General features: G+C 61.9%; 2 protein-coding genes across 3 annotated transcripts; one reads left to right on the top strand and one right to left on the bottom strand.

The window, feature by feature from the left end:
* COPZ2 (COPI coat complex subunit zeta 2) lies at positions 1–3190 on the bottom strand. Of its 2 annotated transcripts, none has more exons than XM_052785311.1 (9): positions 3141–3190; positions 2451–2519; positions 2126–2207; positions 1866–1957; positions 1734–1789; positions 1419–1496; positions 1026–1076; positions 829–939; positions 1–315 (listed from the first exon to the last, which is right to left on the bottom strand). In XM_052785311.1, the coding sequence occupies exons 1-8, from the start codon at positions 3156–3158 to the stop codon at positions 843–845; spliced, it is 543 nt and encodes a 180-aa protein (XP_052641271.1). In that variant the 5' UTR covers positions 3159–3190; the 3' UTR covers positions 1–315; positions 829–842. The 2 variants fall into 2 exon arrangements, with proteins under 2 accessions (XP_052641271.1, XP_052641269.1); XM_052785309.1 differs by having other exon boundaries at positions 2126–2240; positions 3141–3188.
* A 3800-nt stretch (positions 3191–6990) lies between these two features.
* NFE2L1 (NFE2 like bZIP transcription factor 1) lies at positions 6991–17242 on the top strand. The gene is given in 15 exon segments (XM_052785299.1): positions 6991–7032; positions 7769–7979; positions 8409–8920; positions 13405–13455; positions 13457–13600; positions 13602–13622; positions 14248–14337; positions 14721–14822; positions 14824–14883; positions 15231–15500; positions 15502–16014; positions 16016–16258; positions 16260–16413; positions 16416–16498; positions 16500–17242. Coding segments are annotated over 13 exon segments (2313 nt in total). The 5' UTR covers positions 6991–7032; positions 7769–7979; positions 8409–8410; the 3' UTR covers positions 16572–17242.
* Positions 17243–20722: the final 3480 nt, after the last annotated feature.

Below are 20722 nucleotides of genomic sequence, written 5' to 3'. Positions count from 1 at the left end.
TGGGAGGAAAACTTTATTTGTGGCCGGCTCCGGCTGGAGTGAGTGGGAATGGCAAATCAATTCTCCTTCATTAGTGCTTAATTTTTCCCTCGATATTATAAATGCCAGGGGCGGATATGAGAACTGGCAAGGGGCTTCCGCAGGCGATGTGACTGGGGAGGAGCCGACCCGGGGATCCAGGCTGGAGCGCGGGGTCTGGGCTGGGGTTGGAGCGGGGGGATGCCGGGGAAGGTCCGTGTGTCCTGCTGCTGGGAGACCCCAGAGCCGTCACGTCAGTGGGGATGGCTTGATGTGCTCCTTGGTGGGCTGCAGGACCTGGTACGAGACCCCAGGGAATGGGGATGGGGCCTTGGGGTGCCCTTCCCAGCCGGACGCCTGGGTTTTGCTTGGATGGAGAGGGGGGGCACACCCTCATGCTGAGCAATTAGGGGTGCATGGGACCCCCATGGTGGGGTGGCAGAGGGAGTGGGACCTAGGTTGCACCCCATCTCCTTCCTGCTGGGTAAAGCTGGTCAACCCACCCCCCTCATTAGTGAGGCTAACGAAGGCACTTAACTTGGGACACCGCTCCGCTCGCACAGAGGGTTGTCATCAACCTGGGGGAGCAGGGCAGGGGACCGGCAGCTTTGGGAGCAGGGCTGGCCGGGGGCGAAGGGGACCCACTGGGTGCCCCAATGTGGGGAGCATCCCCTCGGCACCCATCCTGCTCGGTCCCCATCACCCACGAGTCTGCCGGTAGTTGGGAGTTTTCCGGCAGCGCCTGGACCCCCGACCCCCAATCCCTTCCCATCCCCTCCGGACCCCTCGGACACAGGGAAGGGTTTGCACCTCCTCGGCGATGCCTATTCGTGCTGGCCGGTGTCCCCTGAGTCCCTTCGCTCCGAGCTGCCTGCCAGGTAGTCGAAGAGGACGAAGCCGTATGCCGCCGGCTCTGGGGCCTGGAGGGGGAGAGAGAGGCTGAGGAGGGTGGGGAGAGGCAGAGGAGGGTGGAGGAAGGCCATGGCACAGGATGGCTGCACTCACCCCGCAGGCTCAGCCGCTGGATCACTTGCTGAGGATCGCTCTCCAGGATCACCCTGCGGAGCAGCGCGGTGCTGTGCCGATCCCCACCGGGATCCTCCCGGCACGGCTCCCTCCCAATCCCAGCTGCACCCCACCGGGCATCACCCCCACCGCCCCGTGCCTCAGTTTCCCTCCCTGTGCAAAGCCCTGGGATGCCCTGACGAAGGCTTGAAGAAGAGCTGCAGCGATGGCGGCAAACTGGGGTGCCCAGCTCCCCCTTGGCACCCTGAGACGGGGCCAGAGATGGGACCAGCCCCTTCCCAGCACCCAGAGGGACGATGCCACCCCCTGTCCCTGCAACCCCCAGAGCTGCGGGCTGCTTCTCCCCCCCTCCGTCCCCCTCCGCAGGAGCTCACCCCCTGTCCACGATCTCATCCACCACCAGGAATGTCCCCTCCATGTTGTCCAGCAGCCAGCGCTTCTCCACCTCCTTCCTGCGGCGAGCGGGTGGGAGATGTCGCTGCACCCACTCCCGGTCATGGCTCGGGGTCCCGCGCAAGGTGCTGGGATGCGATCCCCTGCCATCCCGAAGCAGCAACCGGCCCTGTCCCCGCCAGGGCGTTAGGGGACAGGGGTTTTCATGCCGGCACATGCAACCTGCTGCCTGTGCCCTGCCTCAGTTTCCCCACCCGAGGCACATGGTCTGGGGTCGGGTGGTCCCGGGGACTCACCGCAGGAGGTGGCCGAGGGCGTCGAGGAGGCAGGCGAGCACGGCCGACAGCATCAGCTGCGGGAGAATTGGGGTGTCAGCGAGGCCACGGGGATCCCCAGGACTGCCTGTCCCCCCCCACCCCCAAACCTACCACGTTCTCCTGGCAGCCCCCCACCACGTAGAAGAAGAGGTCGACGCTGCTCCTGTAGACGACGGTGAGTCCTTCCAGACAGGCGATCTCCCCTACACGGGTGGCACGGGGACACGGGACAGTGTCAGAGTCCCCCGGGACTCGCGCCGGAGGGGGTGCCTGCTCCAAGCCCTGTGCCCCCCCCTCCAGCATTAAACCTTTTGCAACCGTGTCCTCCCTGTGACTGCAAAAGCTCCCATGTGGGACCCCCCCCGGCTCACCACCCGTCTGGTGGGTCTTGCTGAAGATGTTCCTCTCGAAGGCCGCCTGCTCCTTGGCCGTGGGGAAGGTGCCATCGTAGTACTGCGGGGACAGGCAGGGTGGGCAGCACAGATCCTGCGTGGTGGTCGTGGGGGGGGGATGTACCGGGCCCCCCAAAACCCCCGCTGGGACCCCCCAAGGTTGCCACCAGGATCCCCCAAGACCCCACAGCCTAGCGGGGAGGGAGATGCCTGAGCCCAGGGTGAGCAAGGGGGGGGGGGGTGTTGGGGGGGACCTGGGCAGCATCCCCTGGGGAAACTGAGGCGGGGGGGGGCCAGGCTTCACCTTGGCCAGGAGACGCTGCCCGAGGCTGTCCAGGATGAGCAGGGCCTTCACGGTGTACAGGGAGGGCTCCTGGGGGGGAGAGGGGCTGGGGCCAGAGGGGCTCAGCCCCATGGTGGGTCCGGCCACCCCCAGCCCACCCTGGGCTCCCCCGAATGCTCTCCCTGGGGGTCCCCCCGGGTCTGGATATTGGGGACCCTCTTTGATCCCCTGTCCCCGCCCCCACTGCCCCCCCGGCTCCCTGTCCTGCCGCCCCCCGTTTCTCCCCATTCCCCCCCCAGTTCCGTTTCCCCTCTTCTTCCCATTTATCCCCTCTCACCCCCGTCCCCCCCTCCCCGTCCCCCACCTCCCCCCGTTTCACCACGGTCCCCCCCCCTCCTCCCACCACCAGCCCCTTCCCCTCCCGTTGCCCCCCCCCCCGGTCCCCATCATTTATCCCCATCGCCCCCCCCCGCTTTCCCGCGTGTTTTTCCTGTGCTTTTTTCCCCCCGTTTTTTTTCCTCCCCCGTGTTCCCCCCCCCCCATGTTTTTCCTCCCGTTTTTTCCCCATTCCTCCCCCCCCCCCGTTTTTTTTCCCCGTTTCTCCCCCGCTCCCCCCCGTCCCCCCCGCCGCCGCACGAAGTTCCCGGCGGGGCTGCGAAGCCCCGGTCCCATTCCCGATCCCATTCCCGGTCCCCATTCCCGGTCCCGTACCGGTCCCGCGGGCTCCATGCCTCCGCCACCCCGGCCCCCCCCCCCGGCGCTGCCGTGCCCGCCCCCCCCCCCCCGCTCCGCCCTGGCCCCCCCCGGTCCCGCACCCAGCCTTGCCTCGTTGCACCCCGAGCTCAGCCCCCGCAGGGACCAGTTGCCCCCCCCCCCAGGCAGTAGAGGGGGGGGGGAAAAGAGGGGGGTCCCCCGAACTGGGGGGTCCTGCACCCCAGTGTGCTGCTGTGCCTGGACGCAGTGGGGGAACGGGGACGGACACATGATCCATATGTGGCCGTGGGGGGGGCTGTTCCACCAGTGCCCCCCTCCCGCACACAGACACCTCTTTTGGGAAAGGACCGACCTGGGGGAGGGGGGGCAGCGGGGTGGGATGGAGATTGGGACCCCCCACGGAACCCCGAACTGGGGGCTCAGGGAAGCCCCTGGGGGGGGAGGAAGGCTCAGCAGTGGGGGGGGGGTCATCCTTCGCTTAACCTCTGCTGCATTTAACTTGGCGTCACCCCCAACCCCCCCGGGTGACCATGGGGAGGCAAGGGGGGGGTCCTGGCAGCGCGGGGTCCAGCCGGTGGCTGCAAGCACGTCCCTGATGCAGGACGGCCTCGGCTGGGGGGTCAGTACCCCCCCTACCGTGTGCCATCACAGGTGACCCCAGCCGTGGGGCACAGGCCCCCCCCCCCCCCCATAACCCTGCTCTGCTTGCACCCCAAATCGCCCTTGTTTGCTTTAACCTCAGGGGCCGGAGCATTTCCCCACGGCGGGGGCTGAACCCACGGGGGGAGCTTTGGCCACGGCATGGGGTGTGAGGGGCAGCAGGACACGAAAAGAAACTGGGGGGGGAGACAGTTTTCCCATGGGAGCACTGGGGAAGGGGCTTCGTGCCCCCCCCTTGCCAGCACGAGGCACCGAAAGGTTTTTGCCTGCCCGAGCTGGAGGAGGGCTGGGAGTCGGACAGGGCGCAGGGACAGGGACGCCTGCCAGCCTTCCAAATAGTCCCGGGGTGGAGGGGGGGGACACACTAAAAATAATTCCCCGAGGGGCAGCCCGGCTCGGGTTGCTGGCAGGAGGCTGACCACAGCCCTGGGGAAGTTTTTAGGATGTTCCCATACACCCATTTTTCCCTGTGGGGTGCAGGGAAGGACAACAGGGTGATGGTGCCCCGAATAAAACTCTCTCAGTGGTCACCGAGAGTGACCATCGGGGTTGGCAGCACCTCCAAATTTCCCAGCCGGCGTGCAACGTGCCGAGCGGCGGCTCTCGGTATCGAGGGAGAACCGCTTTGGCAATGTGGCCATGCCCGTCCCGCCCGCCGGGGCCGCCGCCGTTGCCTCAGCAAATTGCTGGTTGTGGCACGATGTGGGCTGGGGCGGCACCCCGGCTTTTGTGGGTGTTTCGTGGCTTGTTTTCCAGAAGGAGATTAGTGAGACGGAGCAGCCGGGGCAGAGCAAGCCCATGGCCCAAAATCACTTGGATCTGGGTGCTTCCAGGCTCCTCGCCACCTTCCCCTGGCCGCTCCGTCCCTTTCCCTGCCGTGCCTGTCTCCCTGGATGCTCTGGAGCATCCCTGCTCACAGCGTTGGGGCTATCTGGGTTTGGGGGGGATGCGCAGCCTGTCCCCCATCTCTCAGCTGTGCCGGCAAGCTCAGTCCTTGCCGTAAAGAAGGGGGCTCTGCTCGCGCTGCTTGCCCTTGGGAAGACACCCCCGGTTGGGAAACCTCACCCTGCTGTGAGGCGTTGGAGCCCACGCTCATTTTCCACGTTTTTTTGGATGAAGTATTGTCTCTGGCATCCTGTTTGTCCCGGCAAGTTTCTGGGGCAGGGAAGAGGGTGTCTGGTTTTGGCTGTCTGGTTTTGGCAGCTGCGGCCGCTCTGGGCAGCTGCAGCGTTGCAGGAATAGCAGGCAGGGGTGGTGCTGCCCAGCTGCCCGTACCTCCTACCTGCCCACCTCCGCTGCCAGGTCTGGCAGGGGCTGCCCCTCACCCCGTGGGCACCGGCATTGATTTGGGCAGGAAGCCCACATCGATCGATGGGGGAAGGTATAAATAACCTGCTCAGAGGTGACAGTTTTAACACCGACCCTGCTTTGTGCTTATTTATTTAGTTTATGGAGTTCCATCAGTGATCTGGTGGTTGATCATCCCGGAGGGGCAAGGACAGGACGAAGGCCTGATGCTGGCCCTGCTCCTGCAGCTGTTCACAGCACCTTTCTGCCTTTGCTCCTGCAGCTCGTAACGGGAGATCCCGGCGTGTTTTGTCGAGTGGCTTCAGAGCAACCGGCTGCAATGGCGCAGGTCCTCAGGCACCCGGTGAGGTGGTTGGGATCAGCTGCAGCCTCTCCCTCACCTCCGCTGGGTAGTTACTGTGTCAAAAGGCATATCAAACGTCAGACCTAGGGTCAAACTCAAACTGGCCGGTGGGTTCCCCTGTGATTAGCAGCGGCGCTCGTGGGACAACCCACGGACAGTGCAACTGTTCTAGGCTGACAAGGGACAGCCAGACACAAGGCCAAGTCCACAGCACTTTGCTGTGAGCAGCTCAAAGGCGGCAGCTCTGCCTGCGTGGTGGTGAGCCCCATCCTGCTCCAAGCACCAGCACCCCAGGGGCATGGTGCCCGGCTCCCCCCCTTCCCAGTGCTGTCCCCCCCCTGCAGCTCTCAGCCAGCCCAGGTCGGGGCTGGGAGCTACCTCTCTCTGACACAGCCATTTGCACCTCCAGCAGCTCCCACTGCCACAGGCGAGGAGCAGCCGACCGGGAGAGCTCGCTTTTCTCAACCTGAAAACAGACCTGGGCATAATGAGCAGGGGGTATGCCGACTGGGCAGCTGCCGGAGCGTGAAATTAAAGACTTTTAATTAGCGAAGGGCTGGAGCAACGAAGAAAGCGTAGCGCGGGGTTAGAGGCGATGCCCTGGCTGGACTCCCAGCCCGCCACTGACTCACTGCAGGGCCTGAGGCGAAGCTCCGGGTTCGGCTGTGACTCCGTCCTGCCGGGGGGAACCTGCGAGGGCAGCGGGCGAGTGCGAGGCCGGGTCACGTTTAGACAGCGTTATCAGCCCGTGGGGCTGTGGCAGCCGCAGGGGGATGGCCCCTGGGCCGCTCTCGGGGGGGTGAGCAAGGCCGAGGAGCCATCTCCCCGCCGCAGGCCCCGCTGTGGTGAAGCCTTGGAGGAGGCCAAAGCCCCCTCTACCCCCGGGAGGTGTCGGGGATTGGGGTCCCGGGGGACACGGGGGACCCCCGGGGACATGGGGGACCCCCGGGGGGGCGGGTGGTGGAGCCTGCGGGGCGATGGAGGCTCCGCCATGGCGGTCCCAGGCCTCGCCCTGCGTTGGGGGCCCGGGGCGCCTGGTGCCATGGCAACAGCTGAGGGGCGAAGGGGCGGTGCCTCTGCGTCGCGGGGGGGATTGGTGCGCGCCGCTGCCGGTCAAGCGCCCAGACGGGCGGCTGGCTCCTGCGCGTCGTCTCATTGGCAGCCGCCGCCGTCGCTCGGCGGAGAGTCGCGTTCCATTGGGCGGTCGCCTTGTCACTCAATCGCTGCGGGGGGGGCGGGTCGTGTTGACTGGTTTTCCTCTCCGATTGGCCCAGCGCGCGGCCGCCGGCCAAGCACGGGGCCCAGCGCCTCTCTCCGCGAGCCGATTGGCCGCTCAGCCTGCCTTTCCAGGGCGGCGGCGGCGGGTGGGGGGGGAGGGCGGGAGCAACGCTTCACCAACCGTCTTTCATTGGGCCACCCCCTTTCGTCCCACCTCCCCTTCGCGGGTACCGATTGGCGGCGGCGCCGCGCGAGGCGGGAGGGGAGGTGGTTGGTCAGGGCGGGGAGCGGGAGCGGGGCCGGCGGCGGCGGGCGGCGGGCGGCGGGGCCGGGAGCGAGCGAGCGAGCGGCGGCGAGCGGGTAGCGGCGGGCAGCGGCGCGGATGGGGCCGGGGGTGCGGGCCCGGGCTGAGGGGGAACCGGGTCGGGAGGCGCTGAGGTGGACGGCGAGGCCGCGCCGTGGGGGGGGGGGGCGGTCACGAGGCGGGCGGCGGCGGGGGGGGCGGCGCGGCGGCGGGCGGTGGGTGTCTTAAAGAACCCGGGGCGGCGGCACATGGCCCCGCTCGGGACCCCCGGGAGGGGAGTAGAGGGCAGCGCCGGGGCTTTGGTGGCTCCTCCCGGGTACCGGGAGCCGCCCCGCCGGGTTGGGATGGGGAAAGGGCGGGGGGGGGGGGGGGTGGCCCGGGAGGGGCGAGACGGGAGTTCCCGTTGGCCAGGGATGCTTTGCCGGTGGTGGAAAACCCCTGAGGGGTTTTTTTTTTTATTATTATTATATTTTGTGGAGCCGCTGGAAAGTGGGGTGAGGAGTGAAAGGGAGTCGGAGCTGGATTCCTTCGGAGAGAGGGGAAGTTGACGCACCGGCCTAAGAATAGCTCAGGGAGGGGAAGTATGGACAATATTGTCACCAAAGGTAACCTCCGCCGGCCGTGTCAGGAAAAAAAAAAAAAAAATCAGCCTTTCGAGTGACATTCCCTCGGCTCTTCAGGGGTGGGAGCCCCGGGGGAACCGCCGTTTCCCGGTGTAGTAGGTCCATGTGCAACGTTTAGGGTGGTGCCTGGTCGGCGCGTTATCGCGTTTGCTCTCCGGTTTTATTTCAGCCGCTGATGAAATTGCAGCCAGAAGCGGAGGAGTGTTTGGACCTTCCCCTGATCGGGACCTTTGACTCGTAAAAGGTTCCTTCAAGAAGCTTCGCGGAGCAGAAGAGGGGAAGAAAGAGCAGCCGGCTGTCAGAGGGAGCAGTACCCCGTCCTGGAGCGTGGGGAATTGGGGGGGGGCGAGAGGAGTGGCTGTATGTGGAGTTTTTGGACAGTAAGTCACGTGGATTTTTATGTAGCTGCATGGTCTGTGTTAGAAAACAGTTCTGAAGGAAAGGGCAAGAAGAGAGGGTGGAGGCTGTCTTCTGGGGTAGAGTTTGTTCCTTCTCGAGATTTAAATCTTTAGTTACACTCTGCTGGTCGACCGCTGAGTTCCAGAATTTTAAAAGGAAAACAAAGTCGTCCTGAACCCAAAGTCTTGAATGTTCTTTAAACTTTTATCCTGTTGTTTAGCGATAACCTGAATGCCGGAGTCATTGGTTTTTTTTGTTTGTTTGAAAGTGGGGCAGAAGAAAGACAAACCCAACCAACCTGTTGTGTGGAGAATTCATCTGACGCTGGTGTTTTGTTGTTTTGGTTTGGTTTTGTTTTTTTTTTTTTTAATTCCCAAACCCTCCACCTGTTTTCTTTTCTCCTCTGCCAGAAATGCTTTCTCTGAAGAAATACTTCACCGAAGGCCTCATCCAGTTCACCATTCTGCTCAGCTTGATCGGTGTTCGTGTGGACGTGGACACCTACCTGAACTCGCAGCTCCCCCCTCTCCGGGAGATCATTCTTGGCCAGAGCTCCGCTTACACCCAGACCCAGTTTCACAACCTGCGTAACACCTTGGATGGATATGGCATCCACCCAAAAAGTGTAGACCTGGACTATTACTTCACGGCTCGCAGGCTGCTCAACCAGGTGAGGGCCCTGGACAGGTTTCAGGTGCCCACCACCGAAGTCAACGCCTGGTTGGTGCACAGAGACCCCGAAGGCTCTGTGTCTGGTAGCCAGCCCAATGCCGGCATCGCCCTAGAGAACGGCAGTGGCCTGCAGGATGGGAGCAGTCCCGACAACGGGGTGAGGGAGAGCGGAGCTGAGCAGGGCTTTGGGGAAGAACTGGAAGATTTGGGAGCGGTGGCTGCCCCGGTGAACGGAGACCTGACCAAAGAGGTAAGCAGGACCTTCTTTTGCCTGTGGTGGGCAGGGGGAAGGGGAGCCTTTGCGGGGGCTCTTGCCCTCTGGTACCCATCCGAGCGAGCGGTACTCTGTACGTTGTGCGTGTTTAGCACTTGGGAAAAGTGGGTCCCCGCTTGGGAATGGCATAACGCTAAACTACGGTTCAGTTAGAGGGCTCTGGGGATGTGTGTGGGGTGGGTTTTTTTCTTTTTGTTTGTTTTATTCTTGGTCTGAAAGTAATAGTGAAAGGAGGGTGAAAGGATCCGGGTCAGCGTTTCAACCTGCGCGTGGAGCTTTGTGTTGTGAAACCGATAAAACGAGACTGGGAAATAAACAGGGGCATTGGGTAACAGCCTCATCCCAGGTGCCGAGCGGGTGGTTGGGTTACTTGGTTCTGGAGTTCATCCAGTGGCGATGTTTATTGCTTGGTTTTCATCACAGACGGGTGGGGAGAGGTGAACTGGAAAGTGGTTTATTTTTTCTTTCTGAGCACAACCTTTTGGAGGCTGTGATGCAATGCCGGTCCCCGGGAGCTGCTGCTCTTTTTCCTTTTTGGCACCGCTCTCTTTGTCACGGCATGTTCGGTGTTTCCCTGGCCGTGGCGTGGGGGACGTTAGTGCTGATTTGCAGTGTCGGGTCCTTCCAGCGTCGCTCTTGCGTCTCGTAAATTGTGTCTCGGACGAGCTGCTGAGGCGTCTGGGCATGGAGGGAGCCAAATTCAACTGCTGCCACCCCTCTCCCCTGCAGCGAGGGGTGGGCAGCTTCGCAGGCAGCTGTCGCGGATGCCTGGGGCTTTTGTCATGTGGCTTCGGCGCAGCAGTAGGCAGGGAATCGAGTGAGGAAAGCGGTGTGAACGCGTGCATGCCAGAGAGACAAAGGTGACGATTGTTTCGGGTCTGGTATTGACGGATGAGCAGCGGGATGCTGCCTCCGCTGTACCGGCGGGCAGCTCTCCCCTGCCCGTGGGGATCTCCTGGCTCCGGAGGCGTTCGGGCTGCGGGACTGAGGGTGAAAACCTTGGTCTGGGTTTGCAACCGGCGTCCTTGGAGGCGTCAACGAGAGGAGCTTCCTTTGGAGGGTGGCAGAACACAAGGCAAAATGTTCACACGTTCAGCTTCTTCCCTGATAATTGAGAGAGGTAATTCCCTGTCTTGAGAACGGGGAAGAATTTGATGAAATGCCTTGTACAAGGTCACGCGCAGCCCGTGGAAGACTTTGCTGTCCTTCCCCAAGTCTGGTGTTCTTGGCTGAGGGCGTCGGATCTGGAGAGCCCTTCGAGTGCAGTATAGAGAAACAGGGATCAGATTTTAGAGAGAAATGCTGCGGATTTGAGTGGCAAGAGGCCGATAACACTGCTGTTTTCCAGAGGCCTGTTCATTTTTGTCTTAAAATACAGTTCTGCATTAGATACCATTGCTGCGAGTGGCCCGTACGTGGGGTGCGGCTGCAAACCCGGCCAGCTCAGGCTGGACTTGCTGGGAGTGAAACTCCTGGCCAGCCTGGGTGATGCTGGGTGGGGGAAGCACGCTCCGCCATGCTGTGGTTTCGCTCTGCTCGCTCCTTCAGGGAAGGGTGGGGAGATCTGGGTCTGCACCTTCTCTGATGCTGGGTGTTCAGGCATCCGTGCTCTTCCTCGGGTCTCTATTTTCTGTCTTTTTTTTTTTTTTTTTCTTTTTTTTTGCCCCCCAAACTCTTGGTTTGGACAGGAGGGGAGGGTGCAATGGGTTCCAGGTGTGCTGCGCTGCCGGGGGCACAACGCCCGGGCACCCAGCGCCAGGAAATCCCGTCTGCCGAGCCTTCCTCGCATACCCACGTCACACCGTCGCACCGTCACATCGCCCTCTCTTCCCTCCGGGGCCAGCAAGACCGTACTCGCTGCTGGTGTGACGCTTCAAAGTGCCGAGTCTTATTTCAAAGCGTTATCCCAGTGGGGTTTCTTTTTTGGGGGGGTGGTTTGGTTTGGTGGTTTTTTTTGGTTTTTTTTTTTTTTATTTTTTGGTGTCTTTGTCTGGAACCTTGACTCCCTGAGCAGCCGCCCAGCCTTTCCGACGGGGAATATCGTGTGAGCTCTGCAGCTCCCAGCAGCTGCTGCTGCCGCTGGAAGGCACCTGCAGGGCTTCATCCTCCCCCCGCTCCCCGTCCTCCCGTTCGTTAGGTGGACGATGATGATATGCAGATGCCTTCAGGGCCGGGGTTTAAATTTTTCCATGACTTTTCCTGGCACTTAAAATATTGCGACTCCCCGCAGGTCGTGTGGGCCAGGCGCGACCTTGCTGGGGGAAGAGGGCTGTTATTAATAATTTTAGGAGCTGGAGCTCGCCCTTGGGTGCGGTGCGGGGCGCTCGGGGTTTGCGGCGCTGGCTGACAGCTTGGGGAATCATCCAAAAATGGTTTTTTTGTTTGTTTGTTTTTATCCCGGGGTGGGGGGCTGCCCCCTCCTCGTTAGCCTAAAGACAAAGCTGGGTTTAAGCCCGAGTACTTCCCTCTGCAGCATTGGGGGTGGGGAAGGGGGGAGGCACCGGCTGCCCTGTGCCGTTTCCACAACAGGAGGATAAAAATACGCGGCCGTCAGACATGTGATGAGCTGTTGGTGCTCAGCCCCTTGTCCCCGGCTGACAAAGCCCCCCCCCCCCCCCCCGCCAGCTGGGGGGGGGGATCTCCTTACACTTGGCCTTGCCTCTCCAGCGGCCATCGTTACCGCTCGGTCCCGGGGGGGGGCCGTGTCCGCTGTGAGGGGGCTGCGGCGGGGAGGGGGGGTGAGGAGCGAACGGGGGCTTTGCCCTCGGGGTGGGGGGGGGCGCGGATCGCCCCCCCCACCACCGCCAGTGCGGGCCGGGGGCTCCCGGGAGAGGGAGCCAAGGTCACCCCGGCCTTCCCTGCCTCCTCCGGGGGAGCGCAGTGGGCTCCGGGATGAGCCCACCCCCCCCGCCCCCCCCCCGCCGGTGGTGCGGGCCGGCGCGGTGCAGGGCGAGGCCGGGCCCGGGGAGGGGAGGGGGGGGGGGCGGCCCCGCTGCGCCAGGGCGGGGGGAGCGGCCCGGTGGGCACCGCGCGGCCGCTCATTGGCCGAGGCGTCGGCCCCCGTCGGTGGAGATTGGTCGGGGCGGTGGCCTCCGGTGGCGCGGATTGGTGACGAGCGAGCCGGCCGGGCGTGGGGCGGAGTTTGGACGATCCATTGGCGGAGAGAGAGAGAGAGAGAGAGAGAGAGAGAAGGGGGGGCGTGGCTCGAAGCCGCCGCCGCCGCCCGTCGCCGCCGCATCCCGGCGGGGCGGGGCTGCGGGGGGAGAGGGGGCGGGGCTTGGCGGCCGCCGCAGCCAAGGTAACGACGGGGGAGGGGCGGGCGGGGCGCGCCGCAGCCCGGCCCGGGCAGGGCGGCGGGAGCCGAGCCCAACCGAGCCCGGCCCAGCCGAGCCGGTGCGGGGGGGGGGGGAAGAACCGCCGCCGCCGCCGCCAGCCCGTACCGGGGGAGCGGAGGCGGCTCCTGCAGCAGCGGGGCCGCGGGGGCACCTGTGGCCGGTGGGGCGGAGCGCGGCTCCCCAGCCGTCCCCGGCCGGCGATGCGTGCGGCGGCGCCGCGCCCCGACCAGCCCGCCCCACCATCACCCGCCGCCGCCGTCGTCGCCTCCTCCTCCTCCTCCTCCTCGCTCCCCACCCGCCCCGCGCCTTTCCCCGGGGACCATGATCGGCGTACGCCGCGGCCCGGGCGGCAGCTGGGGACATGAGAAAGGTACCGGGATCGTACCGGGGAGAGAGGGAGGGAGGGAAGGAGGGTGGGTGGACGCTCCCCGGCGCCGCGGGGATGCTGCCGGCCCGGCGGCGGGGGGGGGGGTGAACCGGAGGGGTTGGGGGGGGAGGCGCGGCACGGCGCGGCGGGCGCAGGCTACCGGAGGCGGGGGCTGCGGGGCGGGGACCGGCGGTTTGGGTGCAGGGTAGGTTCCGTGGCGGGGGGGGGGGCTGCCCGGAGGAGGAGGAGGAGGAGGAGGAGGAGGAGGAGGAAGAGGAAGGGGGGTTGTGGGGGTGCTGCGGGCAGCCCGGGTAACGGCGACGACGACGGCGACGGTGGGCTGAAGTTGCATCAGGTGGGTGGAAATGCGGGGATTTTCCTACCGGCGCACCCCACCCCTTATGCAAATGGCCGGGATGGCACCACGGGCTGATGCAAGGCGGCCACGGGCGAAGCCACCGCCGCCAACGGGGGCCCCGGTGGCCCCAGTCGTTTCTCCGGTGGAGAACTGGCGGCCATGGGCGGCGAGGAGGGATGGGCCGGCGTCACCCGCCATGCAGAGCCCCGCAGAAGAGCTCTCGGGGACCCCCGGAGGCAAAAAGGGCCCCCCGGGTCGTCGAGGGAAGGCGGGCGGAGAGGAACGGGGTGCTCGGCGGGTGGGAGCGGGAAAGGAGGGGGGGGGGGGGTGTCCCCTTGGGAGGGGGCCCGGTGGGTGGGGACCCTGCCCAGGGCTGAAGGAAATCTGGTCTGTCTTTCAGGACATCGATTTGATTGACATCCTGTGGAGACAGGATATTGATCTCGGCGCTGGGGCGAGAGATTTTTGACTACAGCCACCGTCAGAAAGAGAGCGAAGTGGACAAAGAGCTGAGCGATGGGAGGGAGCGCGGGGACAGCTGGAGGAGCGGAGGGAATGAGGTCTTGGATAGAAACCTGCTAGTCGATGGAGAGACCCGGGGAGAGTTTCCCTGCGCAGGTAACGCCCCTGGGCCCGGCGGGTTGGGGGTCTGCGCCCCGCGGTGATGCAGCGCACCGGGGGTCCGTGCTCCCGCCGAGGCAGAGGGGAGGCGAAGGGCCCTCCGGCCGGCTGTCAGGGTGAGCAGCATCGCGTGTGACTTTCACTGGGGGTTCTGCTGAGCTGCAGGATAAGGGTTTGCCCAGGTGGACGAGAGGATTTGACGCTGGGAAAGCGCAGGCTGCCTGCCGGGCCGGGGAGCCGCAGTCGAGGCGGGCAGGGTAATGGCCGTGTCACCGTCGGCAGGACGCTAGGACGAGGGCGGCTGGTTCTTGCTGTGCCTTTTGGTCGTCTGGCAGAGGCGGTGGCGCGGGTAGGCGCAGAGTCCCCCTCCAGCCTGTAGCCGAGTCCTTGCGCTGGCAGTAGGTGAGGCTCGCTGGGAGCGGAGGCAGCACGTTTCCTTTCCCCGCTGCGCTCGGGGGCCGCTCTGACGCTCTCCGGAGCAGGAGGATGGAGTCTGCGAAGCACTGGGTGGGGCCTCTGGCTCTTTTTGGATGCGCTGTAATAAAGCCCTGCTGTAAGGAGCTCGTTTCTCATCACCACCTCCCTAATCCTGGGGCTACAACTGCTTGTGTTTTACATTCAGGTGCCCGGTGCGGAGGATCAGACAGCCCTGTCCCTGGAGGAGTGCCTTAGGCTGCTGGAGGCCACCTTCCCTTTTGGGGAGAATTCGGAGGTGAGTGGATGCGGCGACGGCTTCTGCCCCTCGGCGGATCCGGAGGTGGCGGCGACGCTCCTTCACTTGCTCGCCGGGGTTTCGGTGCCTCTTGTACCCCTAACCCAGACCGCAGAACCGGCAGTAAATTGGGTTAGCTTGCTTAAGGAGGCTCCAGGCATCGTGCCTGCGAAACTAGCAGTAGGGGGGTGGTCACAATTAATTAAAGACTTCTGGCTTTGCTTCTAATTAGTTCATAGTGAACTGTGGAGGAATAACTGCAACCAGTTTGCTTTGAACAAAGGAGAAGCGATTGCCCGCGTGGAGGTGGAAGGGCATGCGAGATTGCTGGCTCCCTGGCCGCGGCTGATCAGCCGGGGACTGACTCTGCCTCACGTGGTTAGTTTCCAGCTGCGGATGTCTCCACCCTGAGCGAAGCCGTGCCCGGCGAGAGCAGGTCCACGGGCATCCAGACCAGCCTGCTGTCTCCTCTCCTCACCGAGACCCGAGTCGCCCTTCGATCTGGAGCAGCAGTGGCAGGACCTCATGTCTATCATGGAAATGCAGGTGAGCTCGAGGTGGGGGGGGTTGTGGGAAGGCGTTTGCCCCTCCAGGCGCGTGTTGCTGCTCTGTTGAATTTAGGTTCGATGGCTGTCCCGAGCACCTGATTCCTGGGCAGTCGCGGTTTGGGGTTGGTCGCAGCTGCTTTGGTTTTGCTCCAGCCTGGGTGGTGACACTGTGCTGCCCGTGTGGCGGTTGCTGCTGCTGTCTGAACCCTCCTGCAGCTGGGCCACTGGAGAGAGCCCCTTCTGTGGGGTCTAGAAGCATCATCCTGTCTCTTTCTGGCACGCACCAGGAGCGAAGGCAGGGCTCGAGCGTGGCTCGTTTACCGAGCTGTTTCGCATCTCTTCCAGGCTATGGAAGTGAACAACACAACCGCTGAAAACCTGTACAACGGCACGAGCGGAGACCTGCTGACTTCTAACTACAGCCTCGCTCCAAACACTCCCATCAATCAGAATGTCAGCCTCCTGCATCAGGCCTCTCTGGGTAGCTGCTCACAGGACTTCTCCCTCTTCAGCTCGGAAATCGAAAGCCCCTCCATGGCTGGCAGCTCGGCCCTGCTCCAGCTGGCGCCGGACAACTCCACCGGCCTCAACACCACTTTCGGCTCCACCAACTTGAGGCGGCATCTTCTTCCCTCCGCAGCTGAACAGCACAGTCAACGAGACGGCTGGCCCCGAGCTGCCAGACCCGCTGGGAGGTCTTCTAGACGAAGCCATGCTTGATGAGATCAGCTTGATGGACTTGGCGATTGAAGAAGGTTTCAACCCGGTGCAGGCCTCGCAGCTGGAAGAGGAGTTTGATTCCGACTCAGGTCTTTCGCTGGATTCTGGCCACAGTCCTGCTTCTCTGAGCAGCTCAGAAGCCTCCTCCTCCTCCTCCTCCTCGTCCTCTTCGTCCTCATCCTCTTCCTCCTCCTCGTTTTCTGAGGAAGGAGCTGTTGGCTACAGCTCAGACTCTGAAAACGTGGACTTTGAAGAAGCGGAAGGGGCGGTTGGATACCAGCCAGAGTACAGCAAGTTCTGCCGCATGAGCTACCAGGACCCGTCGCAGCTCCATTACTTGCCTTACCTGGAGCACGTTGGCCACAACCACACCTATAACATGGCGCCGGGGGCCCAGGATCCCGAGGAGCCCCAAACTGCCCAGCGCGGGGAAGAAGAGCAGCAAGGAGAAGCCGTCCGAGTTCCTGGATAAGCAGATGAGCAGGGACGAGCATCGAGCCAGAGCCATGAAGATCCCTTTCACCAACGACAAGATCATCAACCTGCCCGTGGAGGAGTTCAACGAGCTCCTCTCCAAGTACCAGCTCAGCGAGGCGCAGCTGAGCCTGATCCGGGACATCAGGAGGCGAGGCAAGAACAAGATGGCTGCCCAGAAACTGCCGCAAGAGGAAACTGGACACCATCCTGAACTTGGAACGGGACGTCGAGGACTTGCAACGGGACAAGTCCAAACTGCTCAGGGAGAAGGTAGAATTCCTCAAATCCATCCGCCAGATGAAGCAAAAGGTGCAGAACCTCTACCAGGAAGTGTCGGCCGCCTGCGGGACGAGAACGGCCAGCCCTACTCCCCCAGCCAGTACGCCCTGCAGTACGCCAGCGATGGCAGCGTCATTTTTGATACCTCGCGCCGTGGCTGACCAGCAGGCCCGGCGGCAGGAGAGGAAACAGAAAGACCGGAGGAAGTGAAGGGACGGCGACGCGGGAGGAGTGGGACACTCGCTCAAGTGAGAACTGGAGAAGGGCTGAGCCTGGAAGTACTTAGAGGAACTTTCATGCCTTCTTATCCGATATATCTTCTCAAAAAAAAAACGTGACTGCTGCCGGTCAGTGTACGGGAGAGACTGCGGGACCTGCAGGCTGAGTTTTGAGGGCTCCCTGCGGGGAGGGACGGGGAGGAGCGGACCCTGCACTGGCGAGCCCGGCGCCTTCCACAACCTGGAATCCTTTGAGCGCAGGAAACGAGCTGGCATCACTGGTGGTGAGATTGGCAGAGGTGGAAAAACTACTGTTAGGAACTGGCTTTAAATAAGAAAAAAGAGATTTAAGCAAATGAACTTAAAACAAGTTATAGGAGAGACATTTTTCTGAACTTCCAAAGTTCTGTGATTTCAGGTAGTTGGGTTTTTTTTTTCTTGGGTTTTTTTTTTTTTTCCTGAACCAGTTTTGACATCGGTGTGTGTGATTCAATCTGACTTAATTCCAGATTAACCAATGTCCCTTCCTAGATCAGACCAGTGCACACATGGAAACACAAGTGGTGTGACTTCCATTAACCCTTTCCAGCCTGAGGAAGCTCAGAGGGGGCTCCTGGGAGAACTGTTACTGTATGTGTGGAGAAGCTGCGACGCCTCGGGGAGGGGGGGTGGGTGGGCACGTAGAGCTTTAGGATTTTGGGGGGGGGGGAGGGGGGGGAATTGTGTGGAACTGGAGAGGGTTAACAGAACCAGTGCGATACGCATCCCCCCACCACACTTCAGAGCATGTCACTGCCGCCGAGCCAGCGCCGTGCTGAGACGGCACACGCAGCAGCCTGCATGCAAACGCTGTCTTCTCCCACTGACTGGCTGGGGAACTGCTTGGGGAGGAAGGTGGGGAGGGTCGTTGGGCCCCTGGCGGCCCCCCCCCTTCCCTGGTCGGCGTACAGCACAAGGGGAGCGGAGGGTCCCCACCCCAGGCCGTGGGCTTGTCACTTATAGAAATTAGACAGCTGTTAGGATTCCTGTTTCTTAACTGCGCTTTGATTTTTAGGGCTTCAGCCCTGTTTTTCCCTATAGGGTCTAGAGTGCTTGTGTTGAGTAAAAGGGAGAAGCCCAAACGTTCAAAGCTGCTAAATGTTCTCTTTGCCATAAAGATTCAGTGTAACCGTGTGATCACATTATAGGATTCTCTTCTGTCCCTAGGTGTTGGTCTGACTTCCTTTGTTTTCAGGAGGGGGGTGGGGGGTAGTGCCTTGATCACTGTCGGTCTCCGCCACGGAGACGATCCTAGAAGCTGTATTTACAATATAGCACAGCTGGGAGTGTACTGACTTTACCAGCAACTGAAAAAGCTTAAAAATGGCTTTTCCTAGCCAGTCCTGTGCATGTGATACGGGGTGAGGGCGGCGCGTCGGAGGGAAGACTCGGGGTGGTAACTCAAGGGAAGGAAACCTGGTAATGCCGGAGGGAGGCCTGGAGCTGCTGAGAGGGAAGATGTCTGGTCATGGGCACGTTTTCCGGGCTATGGGAAAAGTAGTTGGATCTCGGAGCGCATTGCGGGGTGTTCGGTGGGTTCGCTGTGGCCCCGAACAGCGTGAGACGGACTCGCCGAGACCCCCGGCGGGCTCTCCCATCCCGGACTCCTGAGATTCAACGGCTTTACTTACGCATGAGACGAAGCACAAGTGGTGGAGATGTGGGTGTGGGGAGGTTGGAAGGGAGCCCTGCGTGTATGTTTTAAATTATTTTCCTCTTAGAAACTTTATTTTAATGATCTGTGACCTGTCAGGGAAAGAAGAGAGATTGTGTGAGCACAGGACAAAAATAAAACGGCTTATTCACTGTACAAGCATTTGTTTCATGGAATTTTTTTTATTTTTGTAAAAGATTTAAGTGTGTCGGGGAAACAAAACAGCCGCCTCTTGTGGGTCCTTCTCACCCACGGTAGCTCCTGGCTCTCTTCTGCTGTGCTGAGCTCAGAACAGGTCTGGTTTGCCTCCAGCAATGGTCTGGGGAGGGAGTTGCTGTCATCCCAGCCTGCAGGTAACAGCCTTGGAGGGGAGGAAAATGAAAGGCTCCTCGTTTGTGGGAAAGAGTCAGCTCTGGCTTAGCCGCTTTCTTCCTTGCTTCACAACAGTATCTTCTTAAAGAAAGCTGAGGAAAAGTGTGTTTCTAGTTAAATGTGCAGCTGCGTGGTGCAAGTTGTGGGTCCCTCGGCCAAAGCCACCAAAGCTGCTGTAGTTCAAAGGCCGGGGCCCAGCTGGGTGCAGCGTATGTGGCCGCGGGTCAGAGCTGCCTTGGCACAGCCTGATCCCTCTCCTTGGCGCTTCGACTCCTGGAGCCGGAGTGCGGTGTCCTGCTTTCCTGTTGGGTGAGCAAATGGCATCGGCGCAGCTCGAAACCTCCCTTCCCTCTTGCAGCTCCAGCCTGCCCTGCTGCTGTTACACAAGCCCCACCTTCCCCACAGGTTTCAGCTGTAGCGTTGGTTACGGAGCCAAAGTTTATTCAATCATGAGTGTATTTATATCGGGCTCTGCAGGCCAGCTCCTGTCCTGTCCCCCTCCCTGCAGGATGAGGCCCAGGCAGGCCCAGGAGGAGCAAGGAGACCGAGCCCTTCGTCTCTGTGTCTGGAGGAATACGCCTTTCCAGCACCTCGGTCTTGCCACGGAGCCGACGGAGGGGCATCGCTGACCCCTCGGCTCAGCTTTTCCCTGTGCCATGGCCATCCCCACTCGCTGCCTGTTTGGGCTGCTGGTGGTGGGAAGGTCTGGCTGCAAGCTGGTGGGCAGCTGCTAGGCTGGTGGAGGCTCCAGCCCCTGGTTTAGCAGCTCCGTTCCCCAGGCAGGGTTCAGCAGAGCTCGGTTCGTGTCCAGCCGGGCTCAAGGGCAGGCCCTGACTTCGCTGCTGTTTTCCGTGAAGGGTTGTGTGCTGCCGGGGTGCAGGCAGGAACCCAGGCCCTGCAGAAGATGACACGCGCAGCTCCGATGAGTGAACTGGGGATGGAAAACTGCTCCTGGGAACTGCCGATGCACCAGCGAGAGCCTGGGCTGGCGCTGAATCGTTGCGCTTGGAAGTAGCATTTTGGGATGCCTTCCTGGTGGCTCAGCATCATATCATCTCTATATATCTTTCAGTTATAGCCGCCTTTCTGTAAGGCTTTAATACCCACCACCTTATTGGCACTGCTGCTTGTAGGCGCTGTGTTTTCTCAACTGGCGTCATTATTATGTAGCAGTTCCTGCACCCCTACACTGAGTACGAAATAGAGCCTATCACTAAAAGCCAGGATATCTGGGTGAGATCTGCTGTGGGGGTCTCAAAGCCTTCTGTCCACCAGCCTTGGCCAGACGCAACCAGAAAACCAAGTAGAAAGTGCGCTGCCAGCCCCGCTCTGCTCCCCGATGGTCTTCTACCAGGGTTCCCTGTGGGGCAAATGTCATTTCCCTGGAGACTAAACACTCCTTATGGGACTGGAAGAGTTTGTCTACTCCTCCTGCCAGAGTTGAGCCCAAGCCAGCTCTACGCATGGCAACAGCGCAGCCAAGGGGAACGTGAAGCATTAAAATACACACTCTGAGGTGCTTCCTATCTCTCTTCCTGGGCTCTAGGGTATTTATTTCAGATATTCCTTCAGGGGCTGTTTTAGAATGTAATACCGGCTTGCAAAAAAAAAACCTGCAAGGATTTCCCCCACCCCAGTGATGCTCTGAGAAGGTTACAGCCCTCCCCGTGGGATCCAGAGAACGCATGGACACAGGAGGGGAAGATGCACTGCTCTACCCAGGTTCTAGTCTCCCTTTGCTGCCTCCCCCCCACCACAGAACAGGACCTTTTACTTCGTGTCTCCGCTCCTACGCCCACACACGTCCTTGCTCATGCACAAACATACCAGCAAACCCCCATCTCCCTGTCAGGAGGCTCCAGGTGAGGAAAGCACCGTTCCCCAGCCTCCGGTACGGCTTCAGAGCAAGCAAGCCTAAGCTAAGAACAAGCCTGACAAAATCCATTCAGCTCTGGCTCCCTGCCCGTGCCCGTCACATCCCGTGCAGGGCAGCTGGGCACCGGCCTTTTGCGGGTAGCGAGGAGGGGCAGGCGAGATGGGAGCTTAACCAGCTCTGCACCTCCGCTGCTGTCACTCGC

This window comes from Harpia harpyja, chromosome 4, assembly GCF_026419915.1.
Source record: "Harpia harpyja isolate bHarHar1 chromosome 4, bHarHar1 primary haplotype, whole genome shotgun sequence".
NCBI lineage: Eukaryota > Metazoa > Chordata > Aves > Accipitriformes > Accipitridae > Harpia > Harpia harpyja.
This window is presented reverse-complemented; position numbering and strand designations above follow the sequence as displayed.